This window comes from Chanodichthys erythropterus, chromosome 5 (assembly GCF_024489055.1).
Source record: "Chanodichthys erythropterus isolate Z2021 chromosome 5, ASM2448905v1, whole genome shotgun sequence".
NCBI lineage: Eukaryota > Metazoa > Chordata > Actinopteri > Cypriniformes > Xenocyprididae > Chanodichthys > Chanodichthys erythropterus.
In genome coordinates, this window is record NC_090225.1 from 15,829,228 (window position 1) to 15,850,363 (window position 21,136).

Consider the following 21,136-nt stretch of genomic DNA (forward strand, 5'->3'; position numbering starts at 1 on the left):
ACAGTCTATAGCAAAATGCCAGATCATCTGTCTGTTGTATAAAACTCAAGCACCGTTCAGTCCAAATGACCCAGAATGTAAATGAACAGCATTATGCAATGCAGTATTTAAGCAGTAAGCTCTGAGAGGTTGTACAATACTGTGAATGTAGTCATGGCTAAAGGCCGATGTTTGGAACAATGCACTGCAATCCCTTAAACTCTGATTATATTCACAAAATAAAGTGCCTTATTGCTGACCATGCAGTAGAAACAAAAGCAAAACTTCTATAATTAATTTGGCCTAAAATTGATCTGGTGTACCACACATTCCTAACTACAGCTACAAATTGGAATAGTTCTACAATAAGCAAATAAGATTACACTATTGATCTTAGCGTGGGCCTAAGAAAAACAACTGGACAGAGGGTTGTAGATCAGGTTGAATGTGCTTTAAGAGCATGGTTGAATCATATATAGAAGGTTTATCAAGTGTCATGATTAATGAAGAGCATGTCTGGCCTCTCCACCTGTTGCTCACTGGCTGTTTGCCTTTGTGTCAGGATAAGAACTCTCTGATAAGAACAAGAAAAAAAAAAACGGAGCGGGAGAGGATTCAAAACCAAATTTCCATTTCAACTTGAAGCAGTAAGAAATATTTTTTTTTTATGTAAAATTCATTGTGGTACATGAAATACATGTGAGTGGCTAAAAAACACTGCACGAGGCAACTGTGAAAGTCGTTGAAAGAAGTGACACATTCAGAGCTGCCACAACAAAAGGCGCTTTGGATCAAATGCTTGAAGGTTTAGTGGTTGATATACGCCTCCGCACTGCTTTAGACAGATTACAGGCCTTTTCTTACTTTTGTGTGTGTTTTTGAGTCAGCTTGGACCATTTTAAGGATCTGAATTCTTTAAACACAGTGGGGTGTAGGGTGGTCTTTGCTTTTTCTCAGTGGTAAGCCACATTCACTTCTCTTCATACAAGACCAATGAAGAGAGGCCCACAGCTTCAAACATAACACTCGGTGACAAGTGCTTTAGTTCCCACCAGAATCATCACAAGCTACCTACATTAGGAATCTAAAGACAGCAAAGAAAAATCTCATGAATGAATTAATCATTTAGCATGAAGTTACTGGCCCACAAGAGATAATCATTAGCAAACTGAAGGTCTCACAGGCATCCGTGTGCATAAACCAGGAAGGAACAGCCCAATGAGTTACAGACAATATGTGATATTGTTTCAAGTGTGATGAACGGTCCCCCTCATGATCATATGTTTTACATTGTGCATGCTGAAGTGATGCATTGTTGAGGTTTGCACACAGAGAGAGGAAGAGCATAGCGCAGCTGAGTAAACCAATAGAGGGGCAAAAGGTCCCCGTCTGATCTGTCTTTCGGCTCAATCATGACTTAAAACACACTAAAATCTATGAATCCAAACAAAAACAACCCTACAACCTTTTGTAATGCATTTCTAAGAAGAGCTTGTTACACTCAAACAAAATCTGATCTGGACAGCCAAACATTTCCTATGACCATAGTGTTTTGGAAAACAGAAAAAAGAAAACATTAACAAAAATATTCAAGTCATCATGAGTTCCATGTTTATGTTTAACATTTACATAACATGAATACACATCATAAACAGATGGTAGATCTGTTTACTTGACTGATTATTATCCTTCTTTCTTGATTCTGTTTTAAAGTGAACGTTCACCAAAAAAAAAAAAAAAATCTGTTATATTAACCCTCACGTTGTTCTCGTATCCTCTTGAGAACCAAAAAAAGAAAAAAAAATGTATTTATTTATAGGCCATTACATTGTTTGGAGCATAAGAAACAAATGTATTAAAGATATTTTTGAAAAATATATATATTTTACATTATGTTATGCTATGTTCTTTGTAGAGGACACCAGGACCCATGTATTAAGAAAATTAAAAGTCATGAAAAGACATGAACAAGCAAAAACAATGGGGTTTTTTTTCCATTCACCAATCAATTTTTAGGTTTCAAGCTTTTTTTTTTTTTTTTTAATCAAACTTTGTAAAAAGATGTTTCTCAAATGATCATTCAAACAGAATGATTTGATGCACCATTTTACTTTATGCAATATGCATGTAAACATCCATTCCCATGCATCTATATACTGCATATTTTTTTACATAATGTTTTCTTGGGGGAATATGTAATGGAAAAAGACGTGTAATAATGGGAGTAATAATTGGGAATATTTTCATAAGAATATTGACATATAATTTCTTTCCCTATTCATTCCCCAAAATGCCTGATATGCCATGATTTAAGTCCTGGTGTCCTCTACAGTGGACATGTATGAAATCAATGCCCTGTTTCGCAACAGAAAGTCATATACTGATTTGAAACCCCATAAAGTTTTCCTGAGATGTTGATTTCTAACAAACAATTTGAAAATTAGTCAGATTTAAATGAAAATTACAAAATATTATCATATTTCCATAAGACATGACATGTAAAGTTGTCCACTACAGCAGTGTTTCCCAACCCTGTTCCTGGAGGTACACCAACATTACACATTTTCCAACTCTTCCTAATCAAACACATCTGATTCAACTCATCAGCTTGTTAGTAGAGACTCCAAGAAGAGAACTATATGGGTCAGATAAGGGAGACATCCAAAATATGTATTGTTGGTGTGCCTCCAGAAACAGGGTTGGGAAAAACTGCTCTACAGAGGCCAAATGTCTATTCCTAGGTCTCGGGAGGATGGCTAATGACTTTATACATGTTAACAGTTTGACACCTTTTATTAATCTTGGTTAATGCTAATTTCATCACATAATTCTATGCAAGTAATACACATTTGAGACATTAAGTGAATTAATAAACAAATTTATAATAAAATAATGATATAGTTAATGTTTTTGGGATGAACATGATCAATAAATACCATAAAAATCCTGTTCATTGTCAGTTCATGCATTAAGTAATGTTAATGAGTGCAACTGTAACCACAACCAGCTTTCTTTTGTGGAGCACAAGAAGTAGGACCATCATAATTTCCTCTTGTGCTCCACAGAAGGCAGCCAGCCATACTGTTTTGAAACAACATGAGGGTTAGTAACTACACCAATAAATGTTAGCATTGTATGAGGATGCGTCAGGCTGAATTACTCTATGAAATATGTTCTAATTTTGCATCAGCAATACGCCTACTGTTCAAACGCTGTCCATTCCAGCATCCACTTGCCGCCTTCTGACCAAACATAACTGCACATGAACAATTTCCAAACCAAGACGATTAAGGAGGAGTATACTGGGTAAAAATTAAGTTCTCAAAACTAACTACACAGAAGGAAAACAAGTTAAATATATCCCAAATTGCATGCAATTACTTGCAGTAAACAATACATTCCGATTCTAGTTCTCATCAGCTGACTCCTAGGATCATTACCAAAAGCAGGACATCCTGTATATTAAGTAATAGAATTCTTAAACCTGCTCTAGCCACTCAGATCTGAGCTTTTAGGATCCAACTATGACATCAAGATGCTCAGACAAAAGCGCATGTTGCCCTAAAGCTATGATTCTGAAAATTACTAATGCCACACTCTCAGTATCTCATACGGAATCACTCTATGAGAGTCTAGTCATTATGGGACACACTGCTGAGACCAAAGAGTACAATTTCAGACTCATCAAATAGCAGCTTTCACACATGATTAGATCAAGGGAAGTGGGATCAGATGAATCCAGCCTTCTGAACATAATTCAGAGCTGTCAGTATCCCACTAATGCGCTAAACATCCTTCTAATCTTTGCATTAAAGAGGATCAATCATTTAGATCAGATGTTAATCAACATGGGGTAACATCAATTCACAAGATGGCAACAAAACTACAATGGTGCTTTGTAATGCATTGTACAGGCACTTCCCTCCTGAGGAGATCTAACATCCTCTAAAGATGAAATGAAGCGAAACTGCTTTGTTGGCAATGGCATACAGGCATGTGAATAAAATAATTGAACATATGCATGTGGTCCTAAATAAGGAATTACTCTAGAGAAGCAGATTATGCCACATGCCACCAGAGCCATTCTCCTGAACACAGTAGACTCCACATCACATGATGTAAAAAGTAAAAAAAACAAAAAAAAAAAATCTTCATTTGAAGGGATGATAGCCTATAATCGGTCATCAGTATCATTGAACATTCCAAAATGGCTAAAACAAACAGTGTCCTCTATTGAAACAAACAGTATAACACTGGTAAAACATACTTACATTTCCTTGTGTTTCTCCTCTGCTAAAATCTGGTCATTTGCCTTAAGTCCATACCTGTGAGACACACAAAGAAAATGCATCTTTGTAAGCGCAGATTTACTAATCAAGAATAAGTCTCAGAAAGGACATAGCTTTATTTTTTCTAGCTTAAAAAGTTTCATTATGGTCAAAAGTGATATTAAAACATGACTAATTTCTAAGTGAATATGTGCCATGTATTGTTTTCACTATTCACAATGAACAGCTAAACATCTTGAAATTTACTCTCCTAACAGATAATGTCAAACAGTCTACACAGACCAGATCTGTCCGTCCATGAGATAAAGATAAGCACATGTGATGTGACAGCACATTTTACTAAGACGGCTGTAGGTGAAGGTCTTAGGCCTTACCCAAAATAAAGCTTCTTTCATTGAGCCGTAATCGCCTCATCAACTTAAAACATCATTAAGTGGGTCCATTAATTTGCCTACTTCATTTTAAACTGAACTCTGTGTCTGATTCTATCAAAGAACTGCTTTACAACACGGTCAATTATGAGTCATTCGTAATAGAAGAAATAGGACTTGGTGTGCATTTAAAAATGGAAACCATGTGACGGCTCTCTGATGTCTGTGTTTGTGGAACAAATGTTCATAACAGTTCATCTAATAAGGTGCAATTTTACATCTGAAGAGGATTATGGAACAAGACACTGACTCATCGCAACCACTAGAGGCCTTATGGAGATCACATGACTAGGAAGGACAAGTCCCAGAGTGCGTTCATTTACCTGAGAGTATGAAGCAACAGTAATGTTCTTTGGATACCAAGGCCAAATAATAAAAAGACTTTTGAATATAACTTACACTACCCTTCAACAGTTGGGGTCGGTAAGATTTTTTTTTCTTTAAGAAATTAATGCTTTTATTTATCAAGGATGCAAGTACAAGTACATGCTTTTACAACGTTACTAAAGATTTCTACTTCAAATAAATGCTGTTTCTGAATTTCTTTTCATCAAAGAATCCTGTATCATGTTTACACAAAAAAATATTAAGCAGGACCCATTTATAATAACAATAAATGTTTCTTAAGCAGCAAATCGGAAGGATCTGAAGGATCATGTGACACTGAAGACTGGAGTAATGATGCTGAAAATTCAGCTTTGCCGTCACAGGAATAAAAAGCATTTTACAATATAATAAAATAGAAAACAGTTATCTTAAATTGTAATAATATTTCACAGTGTTACTATTGTTACTGTTTTTTTTATCAGTTAATTAAATGCAACCTTGATGAGCATAAAAGACTTCTTAAACTTAAAACATTAAAAAAAAGTCTTCTAACTTTTGAAGGTAGTGCATGTAAAATAGGGGGATCTTGGTTGTGATTTTCTCTCAAATGAAAAGAAAGGTTGACAAATTAACCAGAGAGTCAAACCTTAATTTGATAGCAAAAAATGTATTTAAGAGAACATAATAAGTGACCAAGTGGCATTACTGAGATTTAGGTGTCCTGAAGGAGCAGGTTTCTCATAGACCAATCAAATTGCTCAAGTCGATAAAACTATTTTCTATTATCATGTGCTGGGCCAAATTCTAATCATTAAATAGGCAGCTTACTGATCTCTCTCAATGCATCTTAGTAATCTATTCTTTGACTCTGCCCTGCAAACATCAGGTCATGCAACCAAACAAACAGCTCTACACTTGGAATAAATCAATTGGAAATCATTACAAAGTCTGCCACAAGTCCAGCTGTTCTGTCTGAAACAGCAGTTTTAAGATTATTTCCCAACCAATTTGCAATACTTTTGCCAGCTAGGATACAATGGGCTGTAGTTTAATATTAGATAAATTTGTGAATAGATAGATTATAGCTTCCAGCATATGAGATTTTAAATATGATCAGCTCATATCTTATATATATGCATATTTTAAATGGTGATGAAAGGTCAAATTCGTTTGCTCACAAGTGAAAACATCTGCTTAGTAAAACCTCTCTAAGTGTGCCACCTCACGGTCATGGTAAGGCAAGGACACTAATGGCAAGACGGGCACTGCCAGTGTGTTTGAGGTTATGTAATGGAAGGGGGTGAGTGGGCAGAGGGGCATTGTTTTATGACTAGTATTGGAATGGCAGCTCTGCAAGTAGGCCTACGTGTCAAACAGGAGATTTCTCTTAGTTGCCGTGTCCGTGGCACTCTCCTCCTTAAAGAACAAGGACACTTGGCCTAATAAACACAGTAGGTTTAATTTCTTTGCAAAAAAAAAAAGAAAAATAATACTATGATGAACCCAAAAGCTACTGGGCTTCCAACGTCTGTTCAAATCTAAACATGGGCTGACTAAAGATTAACCACTGGGTGACAGACAAAAAAAAAAAAAAAGACAAGACAAGACAAGACAAGATAAAATGCAGACACAACACACTGATACAAAACGTACAGCAGTTTTTTAAAGGAACATGTGACTTACTTGTCTAGAAAGTCTTTGTCCACCACAGCACAGATGTCAAGCAGGGGGTTTCCCATCCCAAAAAGGGCATTTTGACTGCAAAAGAAAAACATGCGTGTCCAGTTAAGACATTAAGACAACAATCGAGTAATCCTGAACACAGACACAACCATAGTTACACTAAAAACACAGGGCTTTTGTGATTCACTTGCATGATGTGTCTTCTAAAGATAGCTGGGACAGACCCGGCAGACAATTTTCAGCATTTTCACCAAAAATTCAAATATGTGCATTTTTCTCTTGAGGGGCAAAACTGAACCCAATTCAGCATAGAAAAATATGGAAGATTCAGTCAAGCATAAACTACAGCACATTACATAATTTGAAGGGGAAAAAAGCTTTAAGTACTTTTTCAAGGAATCCATGGTTGAGCTTCAAGCTAGATTATGTTTGCAGAGTTGCAGAATTACTGCAGAATTTAAGTTGCAGAATTACTTAGTATTTATTTAGCAAGCAGAAATTCATGTCATAAATGATTTAAACTAGGCAATAAAACATTTAAAAAAGCATTAGACAGTCACTACATCTAACAAACCAAGCATTCAAACACGTGGCTGAGTGACTGACCGTTCATTCACCCTGGATGAGACATGTGGTGGGAGACCCTAAGATTAAAACGTTGCCTCTAATCTATTGTTGACAGACGTGATAAAATTACTCATTTTGCAATGTATCTGAATTATATATTATCCTGTATTATTAACGTAAAGAAATGAGTGAACACTTACAAATACTAGAAAGAAAGAAACATGAATTTTCTATTAACATAAATGAACAGGCAACAAAACTCTTCTAAATGAACTCCATTCACGCTCCTACACTTATTGTTTCGTACAAGTTATGGGAAACTTGTGAATAAGCACAGATGTGTCAGTGTGGGAGTTTGTGAAGCTTGGTGTGCTCTAAAACAGATGTTTAGGGGGTGCTGTATAGTATAGTTGCCGTGAATAAAATTATTTATGTAGTGACTAAATTTCTTCTGCAACTAAAAATTAAAAACAGCCATCTTAGCAAACAAGGTAAATAAGCAAATTATGCAGAAAGAAAACAATATAACACCGCATTTTGTGAGCTTCCATTAGCCAAAACATCACCAAATTCTCTTATAAACACATGTTATGAGTTTAAAAAATCATTTTTTGTTTACATTATGGTATGACAAGATTTTAAAAAGTATTAAAATCCTCAAATAGCTGAATACGTGTTTAGCCCTACCTGGCTGTAGGCATGAGGATGGTTTGAGGTGATGCTGACTGGAGTTTAATGACAGCCAGACACAGCGCTCTGCAATGTTAGTACTCAGACGAAAGAGCACCTTGCTGCTGATTGGCTGAACGAACAGCAGCATCGACTGCTGATTTGCTGAGAAATAGGAGGAGCGTTCGATGTCCCCTGTTTATGCTTTTTTAGGCTTAAAATGTTTCGGCGCCAAATATAAAAAAAATAAACCTAAATGTAAATATTAAACGCAAATACTACATTTCCCATTCATTATGCAAATACAAACAACTATGACCAATATCCAGCTGTGAGCTAACATGACAATGCTTGCACACTATAATCATCTAATCTTACTAGAATAAACACATTTGTCACAACTGAAAATTCGTAATGACAGCACAGCTAAAGCCACCGCATATCTGGAAAGCCTGGTGTCAAAAGGGTTGGGAGAGTAATAACAGCCGGAAAGAGATCTACACAACTTGAACCGACTTGAAACTGAAGCTTGTGTATGCATGCATGATATACTGATTTGATATATGCATGCATGTTCATTAATGCCGTGATGATGTACAGCATGAAGACTTTTTGTGCAGCAGAGCACGACAGCATAACAAAAGACACGTGGAGCCGAGGGGACGCACTCCAGTGGACGATATAAAACACTCAAGGACAGCGGAAACATTAATCATACATGCACAACAACACAGGGACATCATTCGTTCATGTATAAGTACATTTACACACTTATACATACGTGGAACACTTTGGATATGTTTCACTCCTAAAAAATGCCACATGATCACGAGTTTGCGATTTAAGCTTTGCAGCAAATTCATTAGCTGCATTCATCGGCATTGCTCATAGTTAATGTGAAAATGCCCAATACATTCCTGGCCAATAAAACAACAATGTGCCTTTGTGAGAAAACACTGAGTTGCCAGCACATGGACTTTAAGTGACACGCAAGACTACTAGACCTCTGATCCAAAAGTGCCCGCAAAGAAACCGCCCCATGTTTAACAAAATACACAACACACGCTTCACACTGTGGTTCTACGCTCCTCAAACGATGCTTGTGTTTACTGTACCTGAGCTTTTTTTCCTCAAGTTTAATCCTTTTTGCTTTAGGTTCATCGGACGCCATGCTGCAATGTGAAAGTGCTCTATCAAATACGCTGCTCCAGGCACCTTGTTGAGCGAATGAAGCATCGTCTGGGGGTGCGGATGGTGGATAGTTCTCTTGATTCGAATCATTTTAATGAATCGATTCACAAAACCGCTCAGAACTGTTTGTTCACGAATGGCACTGAAGCGGTCCACGCGGTTCTTTACACATCATCAAGTAACATTTAGGATTTTTATTTCGTTTTGATTAAAGTTTATTAAAATGGGGGTTTTATTGTAATTTCATGTTTCCCAGTTCAGTTTTCACAGCCACAGTTATTAAAGCAACTTTCGCCTTGTTCACTCGCAACATTTTTTTTTACTGACTCGCTGAATCGGGCGCTTTTATTAGCAGCTCACTCATCGGTCCTCAGCCCGTTACGAATCAGATGTGGACGAAATAGACGATTATCTGTTAAACGAATCCATGAGAACCGGCGAAACTGTTCACTTAGCCATTTTTTAAAGAGTTGTTCAAAAGAACCGATTCTGAACGAATCTAGCCGTGGAGGGAAAATTTACCACAGACACATAGCTGTCCCTGTGTATTGCCGGAGCGACAAATACATTTCTGAGCTATTATAAACGTTAATCAAACACATGCTTTGCAGAAATATCGTTTAGTTTCTTTGAAGTTACGCTTTGTTTCATAAGGATCAACTGTTTGTGTTTTAAATCAACTTTAATTTAAATTCGCGCCAGGCGTATATTTGGACGCATGAACGGGGAAGTAGGAGTGACACATCAGCCACATTTACAAGCAGGGAATATTGCCTGAAAACATCAATCAAGACAGCTGTCTATAGGTAAGTTTTATTTAGAAATAAGTTTAGATATGTGTAGCTATGAACAGCTGACTCTGTATTTGCTCTCCTGAACATTATAGCCTCAATTAATCGGTAGACACAGGATATCCTGTAACTCTTCCTTCAGGAAACATAACTTTTGTGATTTTGTTTTTAGTATTTCCTGTGGTTCTGGTAGCTTTCAACCACACAGTCAGACATTATCTTTAAAATTCTACTGTATGTCGCAAGTTTGTTTGCAGGCCGCGAAAATAGATATAAGTTTTGATAGTTTAAATAAATATAGGTTCTGAAGTTTTAAAACTTGATATTTATTTATTGGTATTTGTCACAAACCTGTTTGTCTCATATTGTGTATCATGATAAAGTGGATGCATGCACAGAGCTAAGTCTAGAGAAACAAGCTTTATAAAGTGCATTCAGACCTAACTACTGGTCAATAGAATTTCTTGTTTAAAATGTTTCTTTTTCTTATTTATTTAAGTGATGATAAAGGGAGAAACACTATTTATATTTACATAAATATAATATATAAAATGTTTAATAAAACAGAGCATCTTTTTCACTTAAGTTTTTGTTTTGTTATGGGACATGATTATAAACTGTGTATAATGAGCCTTATTCACCCAACAATTATCCCAATAAAAATAAAAAGATTGTAGTCATATATTCTCTGCATTGGAATGCCACAGTAGCTCATACCTGTTAGAACTACGGCTTCCATTCTCATCGTCCTGTTTTCATTCCATTGAATTTCCAGCCCTCATCATGATTCACAGCTTGTTCCTGATAAACAATGGTGGAGATTTATTCCTGGAGAAACACTGGAAGAGTGTCATAAGCCGCTCTGTCTGCGACTATTTTTTCGAAGCACGAGAAAAAGCGGTGGAACCTGACAATGTGCCTCCTGTCATCCGCACCCCTCATCACTATCTCATAAACATCTACCGTGAGAAGATCTTCTTTGTTTCTGTCATCCAAACAGAAGTGCCTCCGCTTTTTGTAATAGAATTTCTGCATCGAGTCGCAGAGACATTTCAGGTATCAAAAAAACTACTGACAGTGCAGTGTAGAAAATATATCCAAACATACACTACTGTTCAAAAGTTTGGGGTCAGTAAGATTTCTTAATCCTTTTTATTAATACTTGCATTCAGCAACAATGCAGTTAATTGATCAAAAGTGACCGTAAAGACATTTATAAAGTTACAAAAGAATTCTATTTCAAAACAAATACTGTTCTTTTGAATAAATAAAAATGTATATTAAGCAGTTTTCAACATTGAGAATAATAATAAATGTTTCTCAAGCATGTAATCAGCATATTAGAATGATTTCTGAAGGATCATGTGACTCTGAAGACTGATGCTGAAAATTCAGCTTTGCCATCAGGAATAAATGATATTTTAAAATACTATATATTAAAATAGAAAACTGTTATTTTAATAAAAAACAAAAAATCATACAGACCCCAAATTTAGTGTACATTTTATTGTAGATGTCTTGCATAGAACGAGTGTTAAATAATATGGTATTTTATAATCGTTTATGCAGGATTATTTTGGGGAATGTTCTGAGACCACTATCAAGGACAATGTGGTCATAGTCTATGAGCTCTTGGAGGAAATGTTGGATAACGGCTTCCCCCTCGCCACAGAATCCAACATCTTGAAAGAACTTATCAGACCTCCTACGATCCTGCGGTCAGTGGTCAACACCATCACAGGTAAGACAACCGTTAACCTGAGTATTTTGTTTATGGCCATTTGACATTGAGAATCTAACTGATTGGTAATCTTCAGGCAGTAGTAATGTTGGCGAGACCCTCCCTACTGGTCAGCTCTCAACTATCCCGTGGAGAAGAGCAGGTGTTAAATATACCAATAATGAGGCTTATTTTGATGTGGTGGAAGAAATCGATGCCATCCTGGATAAGTCTGGTTAGTCTGTTTTGGTACTGAATTTCAGTTGATTTTCCGGTTAGACTGTGCATGTAAATGCAAGAGTTGTATTTCCTTTCCGTGTTAATGCTGGTGTATTCTTCTGTTTCAGGAACTACAGTTTTTGCAGAAATCCAGGGAGTTATTGATGCTTGTGTCAAACTCTCTGGAATGCCAGACCTTACTCTCTCATTTATGGTGAGAACATTTAATCATCTGTTGTTTTTGTTTTTTGTTTTTGTAGAAATATTTAAAGGGTTAGTTCACCCAAAAATGAAAATTATGTCATTAATGACTCACCCTCATGTCGTTCCAAACCCGTAAGACCTCCGTTCATCTTCGGAACACAGTTTAAGATATTTTAAATTTAGTCCGAGAGCTTTCTGTCCCTCCATTGAAAATGTATGTACGGTATACTGTCCATGTCCAGAAAGGTAATAAAAACATCATCAAAGTAGTCCATGTGACATCAGTGGGTTAGTCAGAATTTTTTGAAGCATCGAAAATACATTTTGGTCCAAAAATAACAAAAACTACGACTTTATTCAGCATTGTCTTCTCTTCTGGAATCCTTTCCATTGAATTGATTCCACTGAATTGATTCCATTGAATCCTTTCATCTGTCGGTGTTGTTAATGCACTTTTACGTCGCCGTGGTTGTTTTTGGCGATCTGCGACATGCACACTTACGCACCATTTTAAAAAATATAGCAATACCAAAATACAAACGATGTAGAATAGCTTGAATACATGCACCAGATAACACGTCAGCAGCGTCTTACGTCAGCAGCGTCACTGCGGAGTCATGAACCACACTCCGGAGCAGAAGGGGGCAGTAATGCACCAATAAGCTGGTTGCCAACCGCCATAAAACAGGAAAGAAGAAGCAGCAGCGGAGTCGTGAACGCGGATTGACAACAGACCCGGAAGAGAATACAATGCTGAATAAAGTCGTAGTTTTTGTTATTTTTGGACCAAAATGTATTTTTGATGCTTCAAAATGTCGCGGATGTCCTAATCGCTAAAAACAACCACGGCGACGTAAAAGTGCATTACCAACGCCGACAGATGAAAGGATTCAATGGAAAGGATTCCAGAAGAGAAGACAATGCTGAATAAAGTCGTAGCTTTTGTTATTTTCGGACCAAAATGTATTTTCGATGCTTCAACAAATTCTAACTAACCCACTGATGTCACATGGACTACTTTGATGATGTTTTTATTACCTTTCTGGACATGGACAGTATACCGTACATACATTTTCAATGGAGGGACAGAAAGCTCTCGGACTAAATCTAAAATATCTTAAACTGTGTTCCGAAGATGAACAGAGGTCTTACGGGTTTGGAACGATATGAAGGTGAGTCATTAATGACATAATTTTCATTTTTTGGGTGAACTAACCCTTTAATTTTCACTGCTTCCTTGAAATATCTTGTCCATATCTGTTCTCTTATTTAACACTTACCCAACAAAAGGTCAGAGTACAAGTGTCGCCACTGGGCACCTTTAGTTAACCTGAGGATTGAGTATCTTGGTCAAGGACAAAAGATAAAGCATGATACTCCATCTAAAACTATTTTAAATAGCATTTTGCTCATTTAAAAATTATTATGCCTGCAGCTTTTATGCTGTTGTATTAAATGGAGGGACTGTACGGCATATATATACTTTTAAAAATGTATGTCTTCAGCAAAACTGAGCTGTAGAATGAACGTGTGTGTGTGTGTATGTGATCTCCATCCACAGAACCCCAGACTCCTGGACGACGTGAGCTTTCATCCGTGTGTCCGTTATAAGAGATGGGAAAGTGAGAGAGTTATCTCCTTCATTCCCCCCGATGGAAACTTTCAGCTCATGTCATATCACATCAGTGCGCAGAAGTATGTGGAGTAAATGGTTAAGGAATAAACCTGAAACATTTATTAAAAAGCTTTTAATAGGCAACATCTAAATATCTTTATCTGTTTTTGCAGCCTTGTAGCAATCCCGGTATATGTGAAGCAGAACATCAGTTTCTTTGAGACTGGATCTTCAGGAAGACTGGACATCACTGTGGGTCCCAAGCAGACCATGGGAAAGACTGTGGAGTGTTTGCTAGTGACTGTACACATGCCTAAAGTGGTTCTCAGTGCCAACCTCAATGCGACTCAGGGAACCTACAACTATGACCCAGTCACAAAGGTCACAAACTCTCTCTTTTCCAGTTTAATTGTTATGCAATGAGTCATTCTGTCAGACGTTGGCTGATAGTTCTCACTGTTGTCTTGTAGATTTTGGTGTGGGACATAGGGAAACTTAATCCCCAGAAGCTTCCCAATCTGAAAGGAAGTCTAAGTCTGCAGTCTGGAGCTCCTAAACCAGAGGAGAACCCAAGTCTGAACATTGACCTGAAAATCCAGCAGTTAGCCATCTCAGGTAGGCTAGGGCCCTTTTATCAGCTTTGGTTGTTATTCATTGCCAGCAGGACCTAGTGATAAAGCACTCTTGTAATTAACAAGCACAGTAAGCTGCCAAAACCCTACTTAATTTCTTATTTGTTCTATATTTGTATCTTTCTTTCTAAAGTTGTTTTCATCTCCTTTCATTTGTATGTGTACACTGACATACATTAACAATCAAAGGTTTGGGGTCATTTAGATTTTTTTTTTTCCCCCAATCTTTTGTACAAATGAGTTTACACATCAGTCACAAATTTAGTTTTTTGATTAATGACCAAGATATAGTGCATAATTAGGGGCCAAGCACCGAAGGTGCTTAGGCACCTATTGTTATTGTTGGCGTTCTGTACGCTTATTATTATTCTTCCGCTTCTTCTTCCGCTCTTGAAGTCTATGGCAGCCCATAGAACCGCTTGCGGGAAAGTTGTGAAATTTGGCACACAGTTAGAGGACAGTCTGACCTTTGTCCATAGCAAATTTGGAGTCTCTAACTCAATCCCTCTAGCGCCATCAGCTGTCCAAAGTTGCACTTATGTTTATGTTAATAACTTTTGAACCATAAGGGCTAGAAACAAAATTCTTTTTTCCTCTGATTCCTTGGGTCAAGACGAATCGATTGCACCATATGACGTCATTTTCCGTCATGAAAATTTTTCCGCCATTTTGAATTTTCTGAAAAACGTACTTTTTCGAACTCCTCCTAGGCCGTTACTCCAATTTTCACGAAAATTGAACCAGATCATCTTCAGACCATGCCGACAAAATGTTATGGAATTCAAGTTGATTTCTCAAACCGTTTTCGAAAAACACGCAAACGAATTGTACGTAGTGCTTGCGAAAATAGACATAAGGCTGTATCTCCGCAACGCTTTATCGTATTCAGACCAAACTTGGTAACTGTCATCACAAGCATGACCTGAGGCAACATGCAGCGTTTCGGCGCAGCGCCACCTAGTGGTGCGGAGATATGAAAAATGGCTATTTTTACTTATAACTTCTGATGGGTTTGGCCAAAAATCATGAATTTGGTCTCGTTGGATTCGGGGAATCATGCCGAGTCGAATGATATCCAATTTTCCCATATTGGACATTTTGGCCGTCGGCCATTTTAAATTTGGTGCTAAAATGCTGTATTTTACGAACGCATTAGCGTATCGTTATGAAACTCGGTATGGGTCATCAGCACAATGCCCTGAAGGAGCATACCAAGTTTAGGACCAGCGCCACCTTGTGGTCAAAAGTTATAACAAAATTTACAAAAATGCTAATAACTTTTGACTATATTAACCGATTGTAATGAAACTGTTTTCAGTAGATTCCTTGGGTCATGCTGAGAACATAGATATCAAACTTTCCATAGTCAGCTGAACTTCCTGTCCGCCATATTGTTTTTCTTTAAAAACCTACTTTTTCGAACTCCTCCTAGACCGTTGCTCCGATTTTCACCAAAATCGAACCGTATCATCTTCAGACCATGCTGACAAAAAGTTATGGATTTCAAGTCTAAGTCAAACCGTTTTCGTATACCAGAGCAACGAATTTGAGGCATGATGCAAAAATGACTCTTGAAGCTGTATTTCTGCAATGCTTTATCATATTCAGACCAAACTTGGTATGTGTCATCACAAGCATGACCTGAGGCATCATACAATGTTTCAGCACAGCGCCACCTACTGGAGTGGAGATATGAAAAATGGCTGTTTTTGCTTATAACTTCTGATGGGTTTGACCAAAATTCATAAATTTGGTATGGTTCATCAGGACAATGCCCTGAAGGAGCCTGAGAAGTTTCGGACCAGCACCACCATGTGGTCAAAAGTTATAACAAAATTGACAAAAATGCTAATAACTTTTGATAATATCTACCGATTGTAATGAAACTGGTCTCAATAGATTCCTTGGGTCATGCTGAGAACATAGATATCAAATTTGCCATATTCAGCTGAACTTCCTGTCCGCCATATTGTTTTTCTTTAAAAACCTACTTTTTCAAACTCCTCCTAGACCTTTGCTCCGATTTTCACCAAAATTGAACCGTATCATCTTCAGACCATGCCGACAAAAAGTTATGGATTTCAAGTTGATAAGTCAAACCGTTTTCGTATACCGGAGCAAAGAATTTGAGAGATGATGCAAAAATTACTCTTGAAGCTGTATCTCTACAATGCTTTGACATATTCAGACCAAACTTGGTACGTGTCATCACAAGCATGACCTGAGGCATCATACAGTGTTTCGGCGCAGCGCCACCTACTGGAGTGGAGATATGAAAAATGGCTATTTTTGCTTATAACTTCTGATGGGTTCATTAATTAAATTCATTAATTTGGTATGGGTCATCAGGACAATGCCCTGAAGCAGCCTGAGAAGTTTCGGACCAGCGCCACCTCGTGCTCAAAAGTTATAACAAACTTGACAAAAATGCTAATAACTTTTTTTTCTAATTGCTCACTGCTGCTGTTGGTCTGATGCTCACGGCCATGTTGGCTGGCTTATTGTGCCGTTTTTGTGCTTGGCCCCGTAATTGCTGCTTGCAGCTATATTTGTAATTTATTTCTGTTAATGTTACATCTTAATATTTGAAGTAAAACTTTCAAAATCCTAAAAAAAAAAAAAAAAAAAAAAAAAGCTATATAAATACAGTTATGCTTCTATCACTCTCTCTTCTGCTTCACAGGATTGAAAGTGAATCGTCTAGACATGTACGGAGAGAAATATAAACCATTCAAGGGTGTGAAATATGTGACCAAAGCTGGGAAGTTCCAGGTCAGGACATGAGGCCGGCTGCAGAGTATCACAATGATATGCCAAAAGTTTATTAGAGGTGCCATTTTCTAAGTGACAAATCATACAGAATTGCAACCTTGTGCACAATCTCTTATTTTTTAAAACATCGAAGATACATTTGTTATTGTAATATTTATCTTTCTTTTTGTGGGAAGTAACTGGCAATTTGCAAGAAGTGAACATCTTTCCACTGCAGAGTATTGGGAGAGTTTTTTTTTTTCTTTTTGAATCTTTATCTTCATATCAATAACATTCCATTAATGTATTAACTGTGTAATGTTGGATTTGAGGTACTCTGCCAGGAACACTTAGCTTTGTGCCGTCAAAAACAAGGATTCTTTGTTATAGTAACACTGCATTCACATGTTAAAGGTGGAACATGTTAGCACAGAAAACAGCTGTTTTAGGTAGTGTGTGATGCAAGATATATTCTAATCACATTACTGCACTACAATCTTTGATACTGGCACAAAACAATACCTGAGAGTTTCTGCACATAAACACAGACCTTATTTTTCATATACATTTTTTGCCATATAATTTCTTTTAGTCCAGTGGCCTTTGAATGGGAAAAAATGGCCTTTCTTTAAAAGCACAGCCATGCTTAAAGCGGGACATATTTACAATGATGTTCTACTTATCTACTAAACAAGCACATCACTGCTCAGAGGTGAATGGCACTTGTACCTGCTGAAAAGAGAATTCACTCTCACACTCAAAATTTGCCACATACAAGCACTATGGAGCCATTATGAGCACACGTGATAAAATCTGTTCTGTTGCGCTGACCTGCAGTGACACAGTAGATATGCAGGTCTGTCACCTTAATGAAGCTTTGAGGATTTGCACAATCACAAAGAAAACACAATTGCATTATTTTATAAAATATCAAGGGAACTGCTTAACTGCATTTTAACATATGTATTTAAACCAAAAGCCTTCAGATTTATAAAGTTTCAAAACAAAATGTGGTCTTTTTTGTGTGTCTGACTAATAATTGTTTATTATAGCTTCACTTGGATATACTTGAAAGTATTATAGTACAATGAATGTCTTGGAAGTTCAAATATCAAAAGAGTCCTTTAAGTCCTTTTACAAATAAGTCTGTAACTTGTCCCTTTAGTGACACATCTGGGAAGAAGTTTCCAAACACCTAACTGAACTTTTTTTATTAATCTGAGGCACATAAGATGTTTTTTTTCTATGTGACACTGACAAAAGTCAACATTAGTGTCATATATACATTCACAAAGCAGTATTTTCACTCTTTCTAAATGTCATCAGAACCCAAAACATGCTATTACACATACAAATACAGCCCTGTAAACTTTCACAACGAGGCACTATATTGGGGGCTGAAAAGGTAATCTTTCAAATGTATATGTTATAGATAAGTTTTAAGTGAATGCAAGGCAGTGAAGCATCATGATAGTATTTTACTGAAGCTGTACAGAGAATTCGGTGTACATCTTCAGCTTAAGGTGATGAGCTTGTGCTACTGAGCTTTCCATACTAGAATTGCACAATTTCCACACATTTGATTTTGTGCAGTCAATAAAATGATAGATCACCCAAAAATTTCAAATAAAATTAAAATGCAATTTATTTACCCAAATGTCATTCCAAACCTGTATGACTTACTTTCTTCTGTGGAACACAAAAGATGATATGGTAACACTTTATTTTATAGTGTCTATGTTACATGTAGTTACTATAGTAATGACTAAATTTTGCATAATTACATGCAGCACTAACCCTACAACAAACCTAATCTTAATCCGTAAGTACACATATTACTCAATATACTGTAACAAGGACACTTTAAAATAAATTGTAACCTAATATATTTTGAAAAATGTCTGTTTTATGTCCATACATTCAAAGTCAATGCGGTCCAAAACACATTGATTTTCATTGCCTGTACAAAAACATTTTTGAAAATATGTCTGTTTTGGAAAGAAATTAGAGAATTTTCATTTTGGGGTGAACTATCCATTTAAGCATCTCCAAACACAGGTATCAACAAGCCACCTGGGTCTTGTTACCCATGCTACCCAAATGGAAGATACATTAAGACAGCTCCATCATCAATATACTACAATTGAAAACAATCACACTGAAAGAAATGTCAAAATTACAGCTGTAAACTAAAAAGACTAAGCTAAGAGAGAACAGTTCAACTGTTGTGAGGATTGTGCTTTTCTTCTGAAAGGAGTAAAAGAAATCTCAAAAATCATTCACAAGCACAAACAGAAAGAAGAGTGACATGTGAAAGGATAAATAATTTCAGTGTTAACTATCCAAGCTTTCACATGTCTATGTAGATTTACATGATAGACATGTTTATTTGATAGCTAGTGGATATTAAGTGTAAAAAACAAAATCTTTGGCATCCACAGTGCCATGCAAAATACATCTCTTATGGCATGACCCATCAAAAAAAGGCATTATCCTGTTTAATAAATAGCTAAGCAAAAGTTCATTATAAATGAGCTAAGAACAGTTAATTATAGTGAATTTTAACTTAAAACAGCCACCCATAAAACCTTTTTTTTTTTTTGAAAATCAAAGCTTACAACACTATTTGTTGTATATTTGTGACTAAAACATGATCTGTGATAATGATCTGATGAAATATAAGAAGTATAAATATATACATTTTCAATAAGAAAATTGAATTGTCAAAAACTAATTTAAAGTAAATTTCATCATGAACTCCAACACTGTTTGAGTGAGGCATTTAAGTTATCATGCCATATTTCTCCAATATAAAATAGAAAACTGCTTCATGCAAAAAATATATATATACCTGGAATTTGGAAACCCAACATACCAAAAATATATATTTAAAAATATGCTTCCTGTGTACTCCTACACTACACTTCCGTAGTGTGAGATAAAGGTAACTTCAGCAAACTTTCAAGACAAAAATAGCCTTCGTAAAGACAAAAAAAGTATCATAAGTTCCCATACCAGCAAGTAAATAAAAATAAGTAATACCATTCACCCCAAACTAGAACCGAACGCTGATGTCCAAAAGTTTAAGGATCAGGTCCTTTCCTCCTGCCACCCCTTATCAGATCTCAGACATTTGAAAAGGCAAGGATGCGAATTGCTAATTGAAAACAACTAGTCCTCAAATTACTGGTACCAGGGGGTCTTTCGGACCCAGCGAAGAGTGAACCCCGCATCTGTGCGGATCTTGATGGAGGCGGCCTCTGCTTCTCTGACCGTCTCCTTCACGGACTGCATGAGGTTCTGCGCGTTGTGCACGAGCATCTCGGTGGCCTTAAAGACAAACGCAATCAATTTAGTTCCAATCAAATTCAATAAATCTTTCATTTAAGATGTCCCTTGCCCTCACCTGCTCAGATTCTTCCTCACTGATGTTTGTACGTCCCAGCATAGTGGCCTTTACTGTGGACAGGATCTTCAGCTGAGTGCTGATTGTTGGGATACGCTCACAAACCTGGAATAAACATTGCAGAGTTTTGTGGAGTGACAAAATAAGCTGATTTGCAAATACTAATCTATCAGTGCTGGAAGAGTACGGATGCGTGATATTTGCGACACTGACCTGCAACAGGTTTGTGCGAATCCGTTTGTCGGTGCATTGCTTGGCTACCTCTTTAGCCAGCCGCGTGACCTCATCAGAGGCCTTGGCAATGTCCTTGGCGCACTGAATAAGGGCACGTTTATTTCCACTGCCTCCACGCACCAGACGAGACATCTCTGCCATGAGCAGGGCCATGCGCTTAGCTGCTCCAATGATGTCATTACCCTAAGAGCACAAGGACTTTAAATGAGGGTTTGATTACAGACATACTTTGGCAAACACAGGTCAAATTTTAAATGACTACAAAAAAAATCCAACTGTTCCTGCAGTCAGATCATGTAGATAATTTTTGACTATATCTATATATTGAACTTCAATCTATAACCTTTTAAAATGCCAGTTAGACAAACAAATAGTGTTTAGAATCACTTCATGTTCATCCAGTGCACATCAATCATGCCTTTTTAAAA

General features: G+C 36.9%; 3 protein-coding genes across 8 annotated transcripts in view; 1 reads left to right on the top strand and 2 right to left on the bottom strand.

The window, feature by feature from the left end:
- adka (adenosine kinase a) overlaps positions 1–9,218 on the bottom strand; it is a 158,434-nt gene extending 149,216 nt beyond the window's left edge. Inside the window, exons 1-3 of one of the 2 annotated variants that reach the window (XM_067386262.1) lie at positions 7,964–8,039; positions 6,710–6,784; positions 4,251–4,304 (exon numbers count right to left, since the gene is read on the bottom strand). In XM_067386262.1, coding sequence (XP_067242363.1) covers positions 4,251–4,304; positions 6,710–6,784; positions 7,964–7,977 — 143 coding nt within the window. In that variant the 5' untranslated portion in view covers positions 7,978–8,039. Of the gene's footprint in view, positions 1–4,250; positions 4,305–6,709; positions 6,785–7,963; positions 8,040–9,060 lie in introns of those variants that run through there. The other variant, XM_067386261.1, reaches the window with a different exon arrangement.
- Positions 9,219–9,397: 179 nt separating this feature from the next.
- Positions 9,398–17,138, top strand: ap3m1 (adaptor related protein complex 3 subunit mu 1). Its single transcript, XM_067386260.1, has 9 exons — positions 9,398–9,942; positions 10,703–10,983; positions 11,497–11,668; positions 11,745–11,882; positions 11,995–12,080; positions 13,632–13,765; positions 13,859–14,066; positions 14,156–14,300; positions 17,001–17,138. The coding sequence occupies exons 2-9, from the start codon at positions 10,711–10,713 to the stop codon at positions 17,099–17,101; spliced, it is 1,257 nt and encodes a 418-aa protein (XP_067242361.1). The 5' UTR covers positions 9,398–9,942; positions 10,703–10,710; the 3' UTR covers positions 17,102–17,138.
- A 3,112-nt stretch (positions 17,139–20,250) lies between these two features.
- vcla (vinculin a) overlaps positions 20,251–21,136 on the bottom strand; it is a 49,474-nt gene continuing 48,588 nt past the window's right edge. For all 5 annotated transcript variants that reach the window (XM_067386257.1, XM_067386255.1, XM_067386256.1 and 2 more), the window contains 3 exons: positions 20,688–20,891; positions 20,475–20,579; positions 20,251–20,398 (listed from right to left, as the gene is read on the bottom strand). In XM_067386257.1, coding sequence (XP_067242358.1) covers positions 20,252–20,398; positions 20,475–20,579; positions 20,688–20,891 — 456 coding nt within the window. In that variant the 3' untranslated portion in view covers position 20,251. The remainder of the gene's footprint in view (positions 20,399–20,474; positions 20,580–20,687; positions 20,892–21,136) is intronic.